At 39.6% G+C, this 21,686-nt stretch overlaps 1 protein-coding gene across 1 annotated transcript in view; it reads left to right on the forward strand.

Annotated features, from left to right (window-relative positions):
- The window catches only part of LOC106482900 (neurexin-3-beta), a 374,181-nt gene that overhangs the window by 228,245 nt on the left and 124,250 nt on the right, over positions 1 to 21,686 (forward strand). Inside the window, exon 3 of the mRNA XM_013940616.2 lies at positions 7,549 to 7,720. Within this exon, the coding sequence (XP_013796070.1) occupies positions 7,549 to 7,720 (172 nt within the window). The remainder of the gene's footprint in view (positions 1 to 7,548; positions 7,721 to 21,686) is intronic.

The raw sequence follows: 21,686 nt of genomic DNA on the forward strand, positions 1-21,686 counted from the left end.
AAGATTATGCCCAAAAGATAAAAGGTAATCTTTGAGCATATATACAAAGCGGTTGTTTAATTTTTGTAAATCAATGTTAAAAATTCCTGGTGTCTAAATTTCAAGAAAAGCCTTAGTAAACTGAAGGGTTTCAGGAGCCACAAGAAGATCAAATGAAGGACTCAAAAACCAGCTTTTAAGTGAAAAGCTCGGAGATCTGAGTTGCTTTTCCTTATGCTCTGAAAGGCTGGGAGAAGAGTTTACAGCAATAGAAACATGACATTTGAACCTTTAAGAAGTCCTCTGGTCAAGCCCTTTTCTTGCACTGAGACAGAACTCAATATGCCAATATACAGGAAGAACCTTCAAGGAAATTTTGACTTGATCACGGTCATACAGGGCATTTATAGAAATATGATACTTCATGGCTTTTCAATATAGGATATAAAAGATGCAAAAAAATGTAGCAATCTTTATTTAAGGACCTGCTGAGCAGGAAGTTATAGCCACATAGTTGTAACCAGTGGCTCATGATAGACTTTTCTCCTATGAATTTGTCTGTTCATTGAATGTATCGTAGGCATCCCAAATATCCTGTGATGGCGAGTTGCACAGTTCAGTTATGTACTGTCTCAAAAAGTACTTTTTTGCTTAAATTTACTACCAAATGATTTTATTACATATTCATAGCTCTTTGAGTAATAAAAAAACAAGGCTAAGTGTTCCTGATTCCATCTTCTTAATGCTTTTTATGCTTTTATGTATTTGTGTTGTACTTTTTTTGTACCTGTTCTATTTCTTCTGTTTCTTTTCTGAGAACCTGTACAAAGCAGTGCATTGTACTGAAGAATTAAAGTCAAAGGTGCTCCATTGACTTGTAACAGGGATTTTCCTTTTGTACACTGTTCCTTTTCTTTATAATTCTTGACATTCTGCTTGCCTTTTTGACCGTGTTCAACACTGGGCCAATCTCATCAGAGAAATAGCTGCAATGATGCTGAGGTTTCTTTCCTCAGCTGTAAATGTTCAAATCACGAATGAGTGTTGTTCTAAAATATATCCTCTAGTTCAACAAAGAATCAATTCAGACAAGGTATATAGCCTCGTATAACATTATAGAGCAGACTAGATTATCACAGTTGTCCTTTTTAACCGTATAAGTTATGTATTTGTGAGAATTGCTCCTTTTAAAAACCATGGCCCCAAAGGGTAATAATTTCTATTTATTTTGTCCTGTATGTCTATCCTGCTCTCTGATAAATGGTTATGTAACTAGGATTTAGTGGATTTGGTTCAGCACCTTAAAGAATTAATAACAAGCAGTATATAGGAAAAGATGACCTACTGCTCCTTGTAATATCCCACCAAAAAAAAATAAAAAAAGGCCAAAATTAGCTGACCTATATACTTCCTCCCATCTTAAAACCATTTTCTGTTGTTTCAACACAACTATAAAGTGTTGGAAACTCTGGTCAAAAAGCTTCTAAGTCAAATGAACTTCACTATCTGTCATTTCTTTGACAACTTTTGCTGCTTTTGTTGTTTATTTAATTTACCAGACTGGCTGTACTGGCTATCGACTGTGGCTTCCCAGCCATCATTATTTGGATAAAGGAAGAGTTCAGCCGTTAAACTCTCCTTTTACCTAACTGTAGGATTTTGTATATTTTGAATTCTGATTTCAGTCTTATCTCCAAGTGGTATTACAAATGGCAATATTTGTGGCCAGAGTGCAGTATAAATAAATATCTTATATTTGGTACTGAATGCAGCTTCTAATATCTGCCCTTAAATCCAGTTATGTACCTGTGCTGGAAAAGTCTGTCCAACGGTTCATGTAGTTCTAGCTGCAGCTCAGAAGGGTCCTCTAAGCATAAGACAAAAAAGATCTTTCTCTGTTTCTGTTTAGAGTGAAAGTTCCCATTAAAATCATGTGACGTTGTAGTAATTAGTGTGTGTATCCTCTGTGGAATACCCGTCTATACCTCCAGTTCTACTGTATACTTCACTACAGTTAGCGTTTTTGTGCAAAGTCCCCCAAACCACAAAAAGTGATCTGCCAGCTGGGCTAAAATCCAGCATGGAGTCTGAGGCAAAACCAAACCAAAATCCCAAACAACAAAAAGAACCCTCAAAGGAAATCAAGTAAAGAAAGACTTAATAAATAAATAAATAAAGTGGAAAAAATTCCAAAGAGGGAGAAATAAAAGGTCAGTCTTTTTTTAAAATACAGACCTCTGGTCTGAGGAGCCTAAGAAGAAAGAAACCATTCTAGGAACAGCAGTGTTTGAGGTTATAAGAAAACAAAGCAATTTTCCTGAACTTGGAGGGTAGCAGAGTTGAAGTGTGTGCACATGGTGTGTGCAGGGAAAAAAAAAAGAAAAAAGTTAACAAAGCCTTCCTACAGGGAGAAATGGCTTGTTGTATTACTAAAAGAGCTTGCATCACATTGAAATGAGAGCAGCAAAATCAGCAGTGATCTTCAGGAAGCAGTAACTAGGGATGTTGTCTGCCAGGTTTTAGCTGATGTCTAGTCATGCTGGAACCAGCAAAGGCAGGAGGAGGAGGCAGTCTGCATAGTTGTGACTGCTGACAAATGATATAGTAAAATGAGTGTGAGGAAACAGTTATCCAGGGATTCTAATAAGATTTTAGTTATGTTTTAGATATACTTTTTTCTTCTGCATTTGTTTTCAGAAAAAGAAGCAAACCAAAACTACTGGGATAAACTCTGCTTCCACTTGCATCAGTAAGAATCCTGAGTTAGTTCAACAGAGTTACTGTTGATTCACCTTGATGCAGCTGAGTGTAGGATTTGTCCTGTTGCCTGGGGTTGTCCCTCCTGATTTTTGACATGAAGTGCTTTCTGTACACAGGGAACAGCTGTATGCTTTTAGTTTGGGTGATTTGAATGTTAGATTAAGGAAAAGAAGTCCCAAAGGTAAAGCTCTTTAGAGAGCACACAGTGCTGGTGGCTGTTCATGTGTATGTCTTCTCTAACAGTCCAGCTGCTCATCTTACAAAATCACTGCCACCTCTATTTGACTTTCTTTCCTCCCTGTCTGCTGCAGGAAGACAGATGCATACAAAATGTAAAGGCAGAGTACAGAGAAAATAAAGACCTGGCAATTATGTAGCAACATGTGTCACATACAGATAGGCTCTAGTCCTTTGGAGAGGGGAACATATTTGTGGAAATGTTAGACCTGGGAAATATTCCAGAGGACTCTTCAGAGGCAGGGAATAGGTTTGGGAGGTGGAAAGGGGTTGATGGTAGAAGCTGACAAAACCTTAGGACCTGTCCCTCTTGCATTGCAGCTTCCCTCAGTGATGGGAGGGATGGGAGCAGCTAGTAAGCTACAACAGACCTGCTAAAAGGTTAGAACATCAGTGCCAAATGGTTAGGATTTCACAGTCTGCATCTCAAATGAGTGCATTGTGGAGCTGCTGTATAATATGCTCTGGACCATAAGGATGATGCATAACAATTATATAATTATAATTAGCAAGCATAATTATTTACCTAATGTCTTAGAGACATCGTGGCAGAAGTTCATCTCCAGAAGGGCTATGAGTGAGGAGAGGGTAATGTGGCTTTTGAGGGTAGCATTTCAGGGGACAAGTAAAGAGAAGATAAATTCTTGAGGAACTTCAAAAATCCTGTTTGGTTCAGTAATGAAGAAGGGGAGAAGTAAAATATAGATTTAATGTTGTGTTCACTTCATTATTTATAAATAAAATAGTTCTCAGTTTTCCATGATGTGGTGCCAGCACTTGGTGTCACTTGGAAGTTTCAAGGAGGTTAGTCAAGGCCAGCAGCTGACCTTTGCATGGAAGGTGGCTGGAGCAGCCCAGTGAATACTGATGCAGAGAGGAAAAAATGTGGACAGTCTCCTAAAATTTTTGGAGTGTGTATCTTGTGCACTCTGTGTGGCTGTGTATTCAGCTTTCCTTTTGCTTTATGGTTAGGTGTGGGTTTTTTTTCCCCTCCCCTAATTACAAAATAAGCATTACAGATAGTGGCTTAGAAGTAAATCTTTCTTTGTCTCAGAATTTGCTGGTCTAGTTAATATCTGTGTTTGCAACGTGAAAAGAAAATCTACTAACTGAGTGTTTGGTGAAGGGAATGGAAGAGGTCACATCCATCATGAATAAGCATTAAATTTCAACAGTAAAGCTTGTCTTTCAAATTTAGGAGGAAGGAAAGTCTTTGTAAAAGCTGCTTTTAATGAAGTGTTGTAGTGCAGGAAACTGTGGAAATGAAGAGATCTTGAAAATAAATCCTGGATTTGACTCTAGTGTCCACAGTCACTGTTCTTTGCTTTAGTTTTCTTTTCCTGTTTTACTTTAGGCTTTTTTTTTTTTTTTTCTGACAGAAATGTGTAAACTAGTTATTGCTTTTTTTCATAGTCTGGTACCCTAGAGATATAAAGTATTATAAATAAACTATATCTCAAAGTCTGTATGTGGAGTCTGGCTTCAATAGCCCTGCTTTCAGAAAATTGTGCTTTATTGTGTTTTATCCTGCTAATTGGAACAGAGCCATTTTCACGACAAGCTACTACTCAATCCAAATAAGAGTATCAAAGTCTAGTACAAAGTTGTGCTTCTGCAAAACTCTTCTTACAGAGTCATTGAGAGTTCTGCCTGAGGAAGGACTGAACAGAGCTGGAGTAGGGCTTCAGTCAGGCCCTGGCTTATTTTCACACATATTTTTGCATTTCTCGGTTGCAACAAAGTGTTTCGCTGCTTTGAGAAGAGCTGTGTGTCCTTGGCTCTGGGAGGGGGTGGCAGTCTGCGTAGGATGGGGAGGGCACCTGTTTGCTTGTTCCCCTTCTTTCTACAGCAGAGTGGAGGCCCACGGGCTATTCACAGTCCTCCTCTTCCAGGATCTTATCTCTGTCCCAGTTTGCCCTCTTATCCATGAGTTACCACTGGCCCTTTAAATAGGGTTTTTTCTTCAAGCCTGGGGAAAAGGAATGGTAAAGGGCACTGTCTCCTTTTCCTCGAAAGGAAGATCAGAAATGTTTTCTCCTTCTGCAGGGGAGATTAGCAAAACTTCCCACCATCCTTTTCCCCACCTGCAAATTTTTGTCAGTGCCGCATTAAGCCTGTAGGGCTCAAAGGTATGCAGCTTTCTCTCCTCTGAGTACTTCTTAATCCCTTCTTCCTCTGTGGCGGTCGAGAATCTGTTTCACTAGGCAAGACATAGTTCTTCATCTCACCTGCTTACGCTACACCTGCACCAAGGTGGACTCTTCTCAGAGCTGTCACTGTGCTAGTTTGCAAAAGGAGATTGATGCTTTGAGGGTGATTGAAAAGAAGCATGAGAGGTTGGTTGCCTGGGAGGTTGATTGTAAGACAGCACCTTGAAAAGCCACCTGGAGTCAGTAACCAGATTACCTGGTCAATAAGCATTCTTTGAGTCTTGCTATATAGGAAAAAATAATTACTTGTTCTTTGCTAATTACTATGCAGATAAAGATAATTACATGGTTGCCAGCAAAAGATTCACTAACACAGCATTGCCAGATTACTTCTTCTGTCAAGAAAATGGCAAAGCTGTGCCAGCAAAAGTTTTATGTGAAATAGATCTCTGTTCAATGAAAACTCCTTTGTTTTGGGGGTAGCATTAGAAAAGAAAGGTTGATTATTTTCAAATGATATCTGAATTCATGTGTCTGCTGGGAGCAGCAACCACTTATCCAGTGTTACAGAGAAAAGGAGTTATTGATATTTTGCAGCATAATAATGTGAATGTATATGAGACTGTTGCTATCCAGCGTATGTTTAGCAGAGTCTAAAATTTACCATTATAAGGAGAGAGAAATAATTCTAGTTACAATGCTAAATTTGAAGTAGTTGAAACACAGTCCAGTTTTCTTTATGAGCTCTCCAACTCCAGGACTCTTTGTTTTCCTCTCGAGCTAGTAACAGTGGTCATGACATGAAAAATGTTGCAGAAGAATAAGAAGGATAGTATTAGGGGAAAAAAGACTTTCAAAAATAGAGATGTTTAAGATATGAGGGACTTGGGAAAAGGAACACTTGATAAGTATTTGGTATGAGGAAGCTTGGAAATAGAAAGTAAAGCAGGAATCAAGGAAGGGTCTCTGTGAGAGACTGGAAGACATGGGAGTATTAAAGAAAAGGCTTGTTGACAGTGGCAGACATGAGTAAATCCGGGAGAGGAATCTGAGATGACCCTCAGGTACCAGAGAGAGGTTTTCTTCTTGTTGCTGAGAGTTGCTGAAGTGAATGTAGTGAAGTCCAAGTAACAGCCCTGGAAGATGATGCCCTCTCTGTCCACCAAGCAGACATGTAAGGTAATAGCAACAATGAAACTACCTCCTGCCCCCTTTGGTATGCATCAGTTCTGTCTTGAAGGGGCAATATGTGGATATGAGACAACCATTCAGTCTCTGTTATTTTTCATCCTTGATTTCTCTGTTGAAACTGTTAACAAGGCCAGTGCTGATTTTATAGGATGGATGACTAGCAAATGTCCTGTTTTCCTACATGACACATTTTAGTTCAGCCTATCTGCACCAGATTTGAGTCTGTGCAGTATGCCTACTATGGCTTCATAAACCTTGATACTAGCATACTGTACCTTTTCTTGTTGAGGACTTGAAGATGCATTCTAGTTAATTGTGATTAACATGTATTGAATAGGTACCCTTTAAATCAGCATTAATAAATGTGGATGTCTAACCTGAATATACTTTGAATATGTATTTTGCAAGCTTTTTACAAGTCATTTTTACAATTTTACAAGTCATTGAATTCGGCCATTGCTTGGATAGAAAACTGTATGGGAGGAGGAGCAGGAAGAACTGTGGCTGGTATAACTGGCTTTGCCTGCTCTTCCCTTTCTGTCAGTAACTGGTGGAACATTTAGGGAAAACGCTATAGGGGTCTGCTTAGTGGTGTGGCATTGCTTGGGGTGAGATGTGGAAAAGTAAGAGACTGCAGCTACTCCTGTTCTTCAGAAGTCTGATGTGCTTTCCATTTGGTTTAGGAGCAGTTAGCTTCCTTCAAGTGGCCAAATCAAAGCTGGACAATTAGATTTTTGCTTCCTTCTAACTCTTTCGTTCTTCTGAGTTCGCCTTGCTGGAACGCATAGTTATTTGTTTTGAGGTGGGGGCTGTCTGTTTGGTTCTGGTTTTTTGCTTGTGAAACAGTTGTTTGGACACAGCCTGCCTGTGGCTGCCTTTCAGCTGGCAGTTAACAAGTGACTACTGATCAGTAGAGTTGTTTCCCAAATAATTATTTATCCCAATCTCTTTGGTTTTATAGCTTGATTTCTCAGTTGTCCTCTGTGATGTTTTGAGGAAGCAAATGAGTCACTGTGCTCAGGTGGTTGCTGTAAAGAAGAGTGCAAAAAACAATATTTGCATTGAAGCAGAGCCAATGAAATGCATCCTGACACAACACAAAAATGATGCTTCGGTGTATTCTTGAGTGCCATCTACCAGCACAAATACCCACTAGAGTTTTATAGGCCAAGAGCATTCTCCTCAGAGGCAACATTTTAGAAGCGGTTGTTTCTTGTTTCTTTCATTTCAGGAACAAGGCAAGATTGGTGTAGTCTTCAATATTGGCACAGTGGACATCTCTATTAAAGAGGAAAGCACTCCTGTAAATGATGGCAAATACCACGTGGTGCGCTTTACCAGGAATGGTGGCAATGCCACACTTCAGGTCGACAGCTGGCCAGTGAATGAACATTACCCAACAGGTATGTGCTTTTTTCTCTTTATTTTTATCTATCCATATCATCAAAATAAGGTTTAACAACAACTAATCCATAAAACACTGAGTACTATATAAATCTTTGTTGATTCATCTCAACAGTAAATTGACCTGCCTAGTAGTGCATCATCTGTCTGTTGAAAAACACAGTAATGGATCCAGTATCTCCTTTATATAGGAACAGTAGAGCATGCAGACTGTGTGATATGACACACATAAATCCTACTATGTCAGAGGTCTCTAAGTGAATCCTGCTTCTGCAGAGAGTCACAGAGTTACACAACAACAAACTTAGTTTTGCTACTTGTGATATTTTTTAACTACTTAGGTGAGCAAAGTTTTGAACAGTCCTTATGAAAAGGAAAGGTGGCTCTAGCCATCCTCAAGATGCAGCCTATATACATACAGACTTGAAGTATGAGGAATGTGGCAGATTGTTGCAAGCATTTGAATGGACCTTGTGTTTGCCTCATAATTTTTCATCACCTGAATTTCATTCTCTTTTAGGTTTGCAGGTATAAAGCTTGACACAAAATCCGGCTAAAAGCCATCAACTGTTAGTTGACTGTAGGCCAAAACACAGTGGAGCAGTTCAGTTTCTCTTTGGAAATCATAACCCAAAGTCCACCAGGGATAGTGAACAAGTGGCTCTTGTATCACTGCCTCATGTGTTATCCCACAATTGGCAAGTCACAACCACATGATCTTAATATGTCACTATTTTAGAAGGTCAAACTCATTCCAAGTGAAAAAGAGATTTCTGTATGTGGTGCTGACAGTGCATAAGATAGCTGAGGCTTGGTAATGTGGATGGTTACTCAAGGCAGGAGGAGGACAAGGAGAGTATTCCAAAGATAACTACATTCTTCATCTTCACATTTCATTGTCAAGATCAAACCATGATGATCTTGTTGGTCCCCAGTATTAAGGCTGTGCAGCTCCCAGTTCTTCCTTCCTAGGTTACATGTAACTGACCTGTGATAGAGGAAGGAAGAATTCTCTCATAAACATGAGGCAATTTGCTAATTTTGTAGGAGTTTCCCATGAGCTGCTTATCCTCAGATTATGAGAAATATCCACTGTTACACTTGATTGTTTTCCTCAGACACTAATAAATTACATCTTAGGGGCTAATTTCATCACTTCTACCCAGTCAGAAAGTGCCCAAGAAAGTTCTTCATGGGAGCAGTCTGTCCTATGGTGCTCTCTACCTCATATATGGCATGGCATTCTGTCAATGTTTTGGTGCTGTATGTGCAAAAGAGTACATTTTAATAATTATCATTATTTCTGTGAAGTAATTGCTTTCTAAGAAAGCAATGACAGACAAGCTGAATTAGATTTAGCTCTGCTGTCCATTGGCTGGAGAGGGTAGGATGACTAGGGGAGGCCTAAACTGAGTATTTTATTCTGCTCCTTGCATCAACCATTTTGTGGTAAAATACCTCTGATTCAGTTGGCAGCCAATTATAGTCAGTAAAAGCCCCATGAATAAATCTCCTTCTTGCATTACTTACTGTAGTAAGTCCCAGGTGTAAAGAAACAAAATATTCAGCTCGTTGCTTTAGAGTTTTTTTTAAAAGGAAAAATAAATCTCACTCAGAGAATACATCAGTACCCTCTGCTTCTGTCTCGGCTAAAGACATTCCCGTGTTTTCAGTAGAAGATGTATGGTTTTAAAGAATCACCATTAATCTTACATTCTGAGCTGGTACTGAGAATATGCAGTTGTACCCCAAGGGAAAAGGACATGTTTATATTCCAGACACCTTTTCCTTTCCAAACATGTATTTCAGTTTCTGGCTATTTGTAGATGTGGTTTCAGCTTGTCCCTGTAAAAATAAGGCTAATGGGATCACACTTTGTGTGTGTGCGCTTGCGTCTCCCTAATTCTTTCCAGTCACTTTCAAGCCTCCTAGCAGTTTTTAGCCAAATTTGTTGGAGGGGGCCACAGTCTAAAAAAATAAATATCCAACATGGTTAGTGAAAATAACCGATGGAGAAGTGTGGTGTTCCAGACCTCCCAGAGGAAGGGACTGTGTCTTGATCTCAATTCATGTTAAATACTGAAATATCCATATAGCAAAGAGGTAGTACAAATGTCTCAACTTTGGGAAAAGCTTCAATGAGGGAAGCCAATAACTACAGAAAAACAAGCCTTTTTAGTTCTATTGTCTGGAAAACCAGTGGTTTAAAAGAAGACCAAACAGGAGCTTTTGAAATGAATAATTCTGTTGTCTTTCACTGTATGCCACGGACCAAGTATGCACTAGTGTTTCTTGTACAGGGTACAAGGCCAAGCTAGTGTTCAGCAGAGTTTCAGCTTTGGAACAAGCCTTGTGGTTGGGTTTTATGGGGTATAGTTGTCCCAGAACAATCTAGCTTGTTTGGGATGGAGACTGCTAAAACAGCAATTCATATCAAACTTGTGTAAAAATAGCCAAGGAATCCTGTATTTTACCTGTAGCGTCACTTCATTTCAGGAAAAGGCAGTTGCTCATAATATTTAAAAACAACATATCAGCATATTCATAGCACCTGTTTGTGCATGCTATATTGTCTATAATATAAACAATTTCACATGTACTTAATTTCCTGCACAGTACTGCAGCCTAATGTTTGCAATTCTGACAAAATAGCTGAAGTATGGTGTTCATCATCACATGTGATGCAATCTTCAGGCAGAAGGGCTGCATTCTGAATGGCATTTCCATGCTCTCTCTTGAGTTTTATTAGCTGTTGAAGGACTATACATCAAACTCATACAAACTTGCACAATTTAAAGTACAAATAAAACTGCAACGTTCATTAAACGAGCAAAGAGAAAGAATATTGGCTTTCCTTAAAACAAAGTCTTCAGTCTAGTTGAAATTAAACGAAACAAGCCCAATGGGATTGAAAGACTCCAAAGATGTATTTTTGCAACTTCATATAAAAGATGAGGAAGTGGAAGGAAAACAGAAAAGCAGCAAACCTACAATTCAGGCACTGACATTTTGTTTTTTATAACATCCAATTACATCTCAGTCACTTGCAACATGGGCTTTATGCTTTCTTATGAGGAAAAGGGTTAGAGGTAAACTGTAAAGGAGGGAATTAACTTGAAGCTAAGGTTGGCTGAATTTTGGGATGGGAATAATCCCAGTCATTAGAGATGATCTCTCACTGTTTGTACCATTCCAACCCTGCTAAAGTTTCTTACTGAACAATAGGACTCCAAACAGTGGCCCAGTGCAGAGATTTGAGACAAAGATCCTGAGAAATGGGAAACAGCAAATAGCAGTATGAGTGGACTGGGGCAGCTATCAGCCATGCAGCTGTCATGACTCAGTTCAGCCAAAACCATTGAGCCATTTACAATCAGTATTGCATTAGTTTTGCCCTTTCTCCTCTCTTTTAAGTTTACAACAGGGAGATGGGCTTTACCCATAGACTCTATTGATAGCCAGCTGCTTGATGCTTAATTCATGAAGTAGATCATCATAATTTATTTCTCAGGGTATGTACCTTTTGATAGCAAAAACATGAATTTCTATGCCCTGAAGTGCAGTTTTCCATGACTGCCTCCTTTCTGTTCTCTCATGTGTCTGCACCTTTTGGTGTATACTCCCAATAACAGACTGTACTTGGTCACTGTTACTTTCTTGCTTTTTTTCTTGTTTCTGAGAGATTTCTCTAAATTAATCTTTTTAGTGATGAATAAGGAGTCATTTTGGACCAAGAATGGGCAAGATAGGAAAGCTAGTTCAGGTAGAGGAAACCTCTGACATGCTTTTGTTTCAGAGTACAGTAAACCCCATCAAATTTGAGTCACTGTACAGGAGGATCAGAAGGACTTAAATTATGAATCCTGGTGTTTGGGAAGGAGCCAGCAATTCTCAGAAGAGTTAAAAACAAATCTCCTGTATTGACATAGAACTGGGATACCTCAGTTCTAGTTTTTCTTTAATTCTTAGGCGGGAGATTTCTTTCTCTCTACAACCATCTTTGCTTGTGAAGAGACGCTTAGTGTCTTGCCAAACTTGGAGTGTACACTGAAACAAGCCTCATCTACCTGCTCATTCATCCATGCACTGACTGCATTTCCTGCAGTAGAAAAGGAAAGAAAAATAGGTGAAGAGGAGCTGCAAAGCAAGAAAGTGTCAATGACACCAAAATAAAGTCTAATTGGAGTAATATTTTAAAGGAGAAGATTGAAGGAGGGGAGGTGAGAGGCAGGAAGAGGCTGTCATTTAAAGAAACACAGGCTTTAGCAAGAGAACTGTAGCCTGGATTTTGTAAATGCTTTTTAAAAATAAGAAATGGGACAGCATTAAACAACTAGACCATTATCAGGATGCATTAGTTCATCCACCCAATACAGATTTTATATTTTTCCCCTTTGTCATCTCTCAGCCTTCTTTTAGGAGTCCATGCCCTCTCAAATAACATTAATTTGCAGCTCTATTGGCACTGAATAAAAGGAAAAAGATCTTTTTCTCTGTTCCCCTCCTTCATTCACCCTCTTAAGTACACATTTGTGAGGAAGTTGGATTTTAGGAAGCTGGACAGTTGGCTGTCTACAGCAGGACTCCAGGGACTTTATGACTGCTTGAGCAGGTACTGTGGCCCAATAAGAGCATATCTATAAAACAAAAGGTTGGTTCTGAGGCCCTGATGTCTATGCTAAGGTTTTTCTTCAGTCTAGTTCCTGTCTAGTCCCAAGGACTGGATGTCCCTGAACAGTTGGAGCACATCTTCTAGTTCAGTTTTATTGGAAAGGAATCCAGTTTGTACTCCCTGGGAGCGTTTCCATATATGAACTAAAGTGTAGCAGGCGGAGAGAGTTGGGAGGTATGCTTCAGAGGCATGCCCCGATTCAGACAAAATGCTGATGTAACACATCTTAACATAGATTACAACTCGAGCTGGGTAGAGGAACCCATTCTTTCATTGCTCCTTCTCATACTCATGTTGTCTAAATAGTCAAAATTCTGTCTGTTTTTTACCCTCTCATTTTCTATTCAGCTGTATCACTTCACCAGTACCATTCACCAGGTAACTGGTGCAGGAGAAGAAGCCATATAGGAGTGGAAATGATCAGCCAGAAGACAGGGAAAGATAAGATGACTTCCTTTATCAGCAAGGCTGGTTTATGTCGGTTCAGAGTAAACTACATCTTTAGTAGTCTGTGTGAGGCAAAATCATTCTTTCCCACCTGCATCAGGAAAATGCTTTCCAGAAACACTGATTAAAATAGTAGTGGTCTTGATTGTCCCACCTATCTAAACTGTGAAAGGCACAACATTTCTCTTGCTGTAAGACATTTTTCATTTACTTGGTGGAAAGATCTGGAATCACTTGGTTAGTGCTAGGGAAGTGATGTTAGACAGGGAAGGATGCTGGCGGGTTTCCTACATGCTTCTTTCAAGAAGTTTTCTAGCAGTGTCCCATTGCCCATCAGCTAGTCCCTTGTCCCCTTTGTCCCCCCTTTTGTCCACTTCCCACAGTGACAGAGGATGTTTGGCAAAGGTTACGGAGTTTTCTTTAAATGAAAGGTGATGACACATGAGCTCTAGAAGGAATGTTTTCTAAAGGAAGTTTTTCTAAAATATTTTTGACCTTATCTCCTCTCATTTTGCAGAAGATTTTCTAAGAAAGTAGTTTGGGGACAGCTGAAATTATATATGCAGTATCGGTATATTGACTTAATAGATACTGTGAACCTGTCTTACCTGTTTTAACTTTACGGAAGGTACGGTGGTGATTGAAACAAGTACAATATGTTGATCATCCCCTTCGATACAATTGACATGTACATGGTTCCATTTTATCTTTCTCCTGTTAAATGTGTTCTGTGACTTACAGGATGCAAATTGAAATGTGTATTTCTGTACGGTACTGCTATTGAAGAACATTAGACACTTCAACAAAGTGACAAGTATTTTTCTCTCAACAGGATGAGTGCTATCTCTGTCCTGCTTTTTTGCTCTTTCCAAGATGCTAAACCAGAGTTTTGGTTACAGCCTAATAAGGTTCAAAATGTCTGGATCCTATTTTCTTCTTTAATACCTACCCAAAGCTATTGCAGGAGTTTTAGAAATGCAGTAATACAGTAGGCAGAATTTGAATTGGGTCAGCTTCAGGCATTTTACAGGGCTTTTGGGGATTCCAGAATAGCATTAAGCTGTATTTTGGGAGAGGGACTGAATACTGCAAATGTGGACTGGAAAGGACATTTAATAAGCAAGGAATGGGGGGGCAGGGATGGATTTAAATAAGTATTGTATTGACGCTTTCCGTCCAGAGATGGGTGAAGTTGTAAGTTTATTTAAAAAACAGCAATTGACTTCATTTTCAGAAATGCTGGATGTCCACAGCTCCTGTAGTCTTTAAATGGAGTGTTGATACTTAGCACCTCTAAAAATGCCTATATACATCGCCACAAATCAAATTCTCTTGGTTTTACAGAATTCTGACTACTGAAACAGGTCATTTCTTGTCCTACTCGCAGTCATTTATCACCTTCCCTTGATATTTCCAATCTCCTTCCACAAGTGGCAAGATCTTTTTGTTCAGTAAAGTCCATTTCCCACCTCATCCCTCTGCTTGAGTGACTTTGAGGAGGGCGTTGTTTCTTTTCTTTTCTTCATTCTTTTTGGCTCTATTTAGTTTTTATCAGCAACGTTTTCTTTTTCTCCCTCTGTGATTTCCCAGACATGAGATAAATAGCCTTGTATCTTACAAGCTAAATACAATTACTGCTATCAAAACTGGAGTCTTTCTCTCCCTGTAAATGTCTCTTGGAAGCTGATAAGCTGTTCAAGGCAAACTGCAGGCTTCTGCCTAATCCTGAGATTAAACATAACCACCCAGAAGACGGCAAGAGATAATTGGGGGGCGGGGGAGGGAAGGAGGTTGGGGGAAGGCAGGCAGGCAGCAGAGGAAGAGGGGAGGAGAAAGTGAGATCCTCTCCTGAGATATTAAGAGGACATGCACAAGGCTCAAGGTTATTTGTAAAGGAATTACACAAAACACACAAGAGCTTGTTACGATGAGGAATTTCCTCAGATAATGCAGTGGTTGTTGTAGTTGTTAAAGACAATTTGTCAGGGATTTGTCTGATACAAAGTATAGAGGGAGCTGTAGAAAACAGCTCCCAGCCATGACTGCTGATTTTTATATATTAGTCCCCATCTTGTCCTTGAAGTAGGAGATTTCACAAGGTTACATCCAGATTCTTTGCACACATTGGCTTGGGTTAGTCACATTGGCTTTATGCTGAATATAGGGAGACAGTAAGTCTCCCAAGAGTAAAGCAGGGGACAGGGCCAGCTTCTCTTTGCTCTGTGTTTTGCCACTGATTGACCATCTGAGCTAGGGCAACTTAACTCTTCTATTTGTGAAATGCAGATAACACTAATCTTCCAGGAAATCAGTGTGCCTTAATTGTGGAGGAATACTGTATTATAGTTGCGACAGTCTTAGACTATAAGCAAGGCAGGATTCCTGAAGATGGATAATCTTTTATGAGTTAGTCCAATACAATCGGAAAGAAGCAGTTTTGCTTCTGGATATGTAAGTTTTCATAGGTTTTTTTATCAATGGCATTTTCTTTTTCTTGAATTTTAGTTAGAAGCTTTCTTTAAGGTCTTGTGTTCCCGAAAGCTTGTCTGTATTTTCTAACTATATAAATTAACCTAATATGGTATGTTATCTCTCCTAACTTTGCTTTATTTAATTTATAATAAATTAAGGCATCTTTAGGCCCTTAGCTAAGAAGGAGAAGATAGCTTTGGATGATCAAATAGTAACATCACTGGAGAATTTAAGAGAAGATTCCTTATCCTTTCTTCAGCTAATATTTGCTCCTATATTGGAAATGATTTACAAATATTGTGGTTATTAGTTCTCATTATCTCAGTAATGCTGAGTCTAATGCTGAATGGGACCTTACCAAGGAAAATTCAAAAGCAGAACTAACTGGGATACATCAGTTACTGCAAAACGTTCTTGCTTTCTAAGTTTGTGCTGATCTCTGCACAATACCTCTTCACAGCTCATGCTCTACTACATCAGTGATTCCCAAATGTTCAGGAGATGATCCCTATTAGAGGAAGTAGGCAATTCTCTGGGCTTTGCAGAGTCTGGCTCTTCTTTCCCCCAAAATCCTCTCTGTCTCCTTCAGAGTGATCATGGGCATCTCCTCCTTCCTCCTTCTTTCCATACGCTGCCCCCCCCCAATCCAAGTTTCTGCCTTCTTGTGCCCCTTTAACTCTCTGCTCCCTTCTCCAGCCTAGGGGCTATTATCTTCTCACTGGTATGGAAACCAAGGTAAAAATACTTGGCTTGACCAAATCCAGTTGTCTCCATGAAGAGACACGTGAATCTGGTACATGACCACTTGGAGTCATTAATAAGTCCTATCATTTGATGTGCAAGCTGAAGGGATTTCTCCGTGGTATTGCCAGATCCCAGTGGGGTCTTAATATTTTCCTAACCAAATGCACCTGTGAGTGAGTAATGAGTTAAGAACAAGAGCTCTAAATTTTGATTAGCCTTGTGGCTTGAATGTGATCCCCGGTGTTCTTGTCATACACTTGTTTGTGGCTTTTGATTTTTCATATTGTACTCATTTTGTGGGACTTAAATGAGCCCTCAGATGCTTCCTATCAGTATGAATTGGAGATGGCATGTTAAGTGCCTTTGACAGATTTACCGCATTTCATAATGAGCCTAAAACGTATAAAAAGACAGGGTTAATAAAACAGCATTGGAGAAGCACATTCTGAAGGCAGTATTGTAACGTATGTTGAAAGATCTGCCAAGAGGGATGATTAAAGCATGACAAGTTGATGAAATCAAAAGCTGATTGTAGCCTGTCACTGCAGGGCCATAACATCTATAATATATTTATAAGGCTGGAAAACAGATAAATATGGCTACATGGTATGAACACTCAGATTTGGTCCTCTGTATCCACTAAGATATAAACCTATACATATTAAATCACCAACAGACAGATGTACTTTGGAATTTGTGCAAAAACACCCATGTTAATGTGTGTGCATCCATACTGGATGGTAGGATAGATGTGACACGAGAAAAAAGTTATGCAAATGTTTTCACTACATTCACAGTTTCACTTCTATGGACTTCATGATTTGCCTTCCCACAGAGGTGTGAGGCTGTGGTTAGCTTCCACTTTGCCCTTGCACCCAAGGAGTTGCATGGCAGCACTGCCAGTGCTTGTCTGGCTCCTGAATTCTCTCCTTCAGGACAGAGGAGAGGACGGACACAGGAAAAAGAACAAAGTAATTATAGAGCAACTCCTGGGGCTCTTCCTCTCTGCCCAGGTTTCATTTCTCAGAGTTTATCCAGGCTCTTATAACATGCTGCAGTCAGTCAGTCTGTGTGAGATGCATAGTCTTGCCTTCACCAAATACTGAATAGTCACCTCATGTGAGCGATAAGCTATCAAGCACTGGCATTTCTGTCAGCTTGACATTAAGCAAGAGGGAGATGCATGTTTTTTTTATGAAAGAATGTAAGCTAACTAGGTGGGATGCATAGCTTGGTGTTACTCAACAGCAGTGGGATTGAAAGGAGAAGGCAGAGTTTACGTGAGGCAGCGTACATACAGAATAATATCTTCATGCAATTAGACAGGATGGTCTAATTCCCAGCTAGGATCCCACAGAGAGTCCTTCAGCTATGGGAAAGAGGGGAGAAGTAGTAAGAAGCATTCTATTCTGTCTCTATTGATGCTGCATAAGAGTCGCATATAAAGTCATTCTAACGTGTAAATACATGCCACAGAGGCAAAGCTAGTTTTCAGTTAGCTGAAGTACTTTCTCTTGGTTATAGTCCAGATAAAGAAAATACTGACACATTTGAAGAAAACTTTTTGGTCAGTGCAGACCAATGGAACAGAGATATGTGTTATATTGCTGCATGCTGTTAGTTGAATTGGCATAGCATCCTTCTTATATCCTTCTGAATCAAACTAGATGTCCATTATGTCCAATCCGTGGGTGAATACCAAATATATCAGAAAATTTGCCATAATGGTCAAAATGACACTGCTGTTCAAAGGTCCCGGATTTGGAATGGTTTCCATTCTGTCTTCCCAGAGCCTCGCAATTTGTCTATCTAATCAACTTCTTGAGTTGGACAGCAGTCAAGTGGCCAAAGCTTCAGCAGATGATAGTTGAATACGCCATGGCAACAACAAAAATTTGCACAAAAAAAATCCTCCTAAAATATTTTATCTTACTCTCAGGTTTAGTTTGTAGCCTGAAACATGAGATCACATGAGTTGTGTGTGTTTATATCATGTCTACAGTTATTACATTTGTATTACTCCATAGGAAAACAAATGCCTTCTTTTTTCTTTCATTAATTTATCCAGGGAGACATGATCATGTGGAAATACTGCCACTCCTTCTCCAGCTGGAATTTCATAAAATTTACTCTGCCATATTGTAAGCACATTGCTCAGCTGAAATTTAAAACAAAACAGAACATCATCCATGCTGTTCAGTGGCATCTCTAATTTTTCTCCATTTTTCTGATTCTTTCTCTGCTAATGATCTTGATCCTTGATCTCAGTTCTTTACTCTTAGCCTTAGTCCTACAGGCTAGGATACCTTGGAAGTGAAATTACTGCAACACAGAGTGAATGCTTATGAAAAGTCGTGGTAACTGTTGATAGTTGGAGTATAGCATGCAGTGTAACTCCAAAAGTGATGAGCTTTGCATTTTCCCAGTGCTGGGCTTGGTCTAAACCAGAATGATGACTTAAAGTGTGCCAAGATGTAGTATCTATAGGGCACTGATGCATCTTTTCCTAGTTATTTTCACCCTTCTCACATCCTACGTAAGGCCCCTGAACTGAAGGATTTCCCTAAATATTGGGATAACTTTCTTGTGCTAACTACAGGCCTCTGAGTCCTTGTCTGTGAGGCACTATAGTACAAAACAGGTATACTGCGTTCACAGAGGGATCCAAGACATGTTTTCCTTTTCTTGTATCTCTTTGATATCTAGCATTCTTCTTCTTAAAATCATCACCATGCCTATTTTCCAGGAAGAGTAGTTACATACCAAGAGATGTAGCTATAGCCTGACAGGTTGGTCTCGCTAACAATTCCAGGCTGAAGTATATGGTTGCTGCTTATGTAAGCACAGCTGTCCTAACTCTCTGAATGTCCCAATACTGTGAGCTGCTCTCGTTTCTGTCTCCACTGGTCCATGGTTGTATGAATGCCCAGGTACCAAGCATATGCAGTATCGTCAAAAATTTCTGATAGATTTCTCCTTTGTTGGAGTAAGATGAATTATTATTGGTTCAGTCATCTGATGATATATATAACACAGCTGTATAATGTAGCACTGAGAAAGATGCAGAAATATTTCTCAGGTGGAGAATCAGGCTAATAGATTGCTGAGAAGCAGGAATGCTGCTAGACAGCACAGCACAGTGAACTCCCAGGCATTAATATTGTTACATTTCTCTCCTGGGTTAGTTCTGCTTCAGTTTTCCTGGTCAAGTGGGCTTGTTACCATATATTCTCTTTCCTGCCTCCCTCCCTTCCTACCCCTCTCTCTGTTCCTCTGTCTTTCTCTCTCTTTCTTACATGCACACACACACAGACAGAAAGAGTGAACAAACAAACATCTGGCCAGAGGGATCAGAGGCTTGAACAACAACTTTTTGCTCTTCTGATCTTATCGCCTGCAGAAAGAACAGTGCCAGCTGTAATCCCAGGATGACACAGCTGACGTGCAGTGACAGAAGGGGCTCAGGCATCCACATCAGCCTTTTCTTTGCCCACTGAAAGGCACCGGAGAATACAAAGTCATTGAAATCAACAATTTGACTGAAGACCAAAGCAGAGCAACTGCATGAAAGGATTGTCAGAAATGAAGGAGTCTAATCATAGAACTGGAAGCCAGAAGTTCCTGAATTCTGGTCTCGGCTTTATAGATGCCATTCTCTGTGGTCTTTGGCAGTGCTTTTACTACTCTGGGGCTCAGTTTCCACATCAGTAAAGTGGAATAAAACCCCAGCTTACATTACTTTCAGGGACTTAAATGATAAATATTCTACAATGTACTGCTGCCTAAGTCAGCTCATTTCCATCTTTGCCTTTTACAAAGTACATGGAGTACTCTGAAGACTGAAAACTCCAGCGTTGAATGTGCCATCAAGTGGCATCTGTCCTGTACAAAGGGAAAAGCTTTTCTTTTTTGTCTTAAACCCCAGGAATTCATAGTTACTCAGTTACATTCAGTCTGCATAACATGTGCAGACTGAGTGGTATTTTACTCCTTCACTACTTAGCATTTCCATAGCAATTTCCAAAACTCGCATCACTTCCAAGAAAAGAATTGATTTTAGAGGTTAGAATAGAAAAAATATGTCTACAGAAGCTGCAAGCTGCTTTTCCTGTGGGTCCACTTTACTTCCTATACAGTGTTATTCAGTAATTTTTCCATTGTATGGGTGTTTCCTGTGCTTCCAGTTCATGACTCGTCTTTGTGAATGACACTTGTTTCTGTCAATGAAGGGCTCGTGGGATTCTCCTTCCCTTTTTCTAAGCTGATACAAACAGTAGAAATTATTTCAAGAGGAGGCAAAATTCACTGTTTTGTAGCAGTTAGAGATGGGAAAGGCCTGTTCAGTCACATTTATTCCATTCCATAATCAACTGAGATACCCACACCATATTCTGCAGGGCCTTATCAAGTCAAATTTTAAGTAATTCAGGAATTTCCCTGAGGAGCCTGTACCACTAGTTTCGGTGTAATGCCTGATGAACACTGAGCCCAACTGAGCCCTTCCTCAACTGGGAGTGCAGCTCACTGAGGCCCAAGAGGTTCTGCAGGAGTCAGTGCTCTCTTCTGACTGGGCTTTCTAGCACTATCTCAGTGCTGCTATGTCAGACCTACGTTAGCTTTCTGCCTCAATGTTCTTGTTTTCAGGGGTGTGATAGTGAGACGCTGACTCTTTATGAAGCTACAATATATATCAGGCTACAATTTTTTTTAGCTCAGACTCTGCACTATGCAAAAGGTAGTTGCTCTGTTTTCTATCTCAGATCGGCCCTGGAAGCAATGTAGCTGCACCCCCAAGCCAACATATGGAGACTAGTTCCAGTGTTTCTGTATCCTGAATTGCGTAATCCACTACTTGGATAAGCAGCCCACAGATAACTGAGTTAGTGTAATTTAAAATATCAACACAGATAAAATGGATTTGACATTTTGTTATTGCTGCTTGATCCCACCGGGCTATATAGTTCAGATCTTGACCTTTCCCAAAGGAATCAAGGGAGTGAGATGTGGAGACAATAGCAGTGGATGTTATTCTGATCTCCATTTCCTATCTCTTCCTGCAGAATGAATTTTGTTTTTGTTTAAAATGGAAAGATCAATATATAGTTTCAGTTGTTCTTTAATAGTCTCTTTAGCCTTGGCTGCTGGTTAGCAGACTTAATTTGGGCTTAGTCAGTTAAAAACCAATAATTTGCACATTACTTATAAAAAGTCCCAAAGATCCTATAGTGGGACACAAATGTTTTACATCTGTAAAAAGGTTGAAATGGTAGCTGCCTCTTTGGCACTGTACACTAGTTTACATTCAAAGACAACTAAAACCAGCTGCTTTTATCTCATGCCCATGGCCTCAGCTTCTTAAGACTGAAATGATTTAGTATAATATGCTCGTATTAAATTAGACCTGAATCAAACTTTCAAACAAGACCAACTTAATTCTTTTTGTGCCTTTGAAAAGGTTTGATTAACCTTCTTCCACCTTTGTTAGTTTGAGTTTTCATGTTGTTTGCTTCTATAGTGCTTCTGGATTAGATTATTGGAGCAAGGCACTCATTTTCTCTGTAATCCAGACAGGATTCAAAAATGAATTTAAGGGAGGGTGTAATGTAATTTATATAGTCCTGGGTCAGAGG

The sequence above is a fragment of the Apteryx mantelli genome, chromosome 4, assembly GCF_036417845.1.
Source record: "Apteryx mantelli isolate bAptMan1 chromosome 4, bAptMan1.hap1, whole genome shotgun sequence".
NCBI classification, from domain to species: Eukaryota; Metazoa; Chordata; class Aves; order Apterygiformes; family Apterygidae; genus Apteryx; species Apteryx mantelli.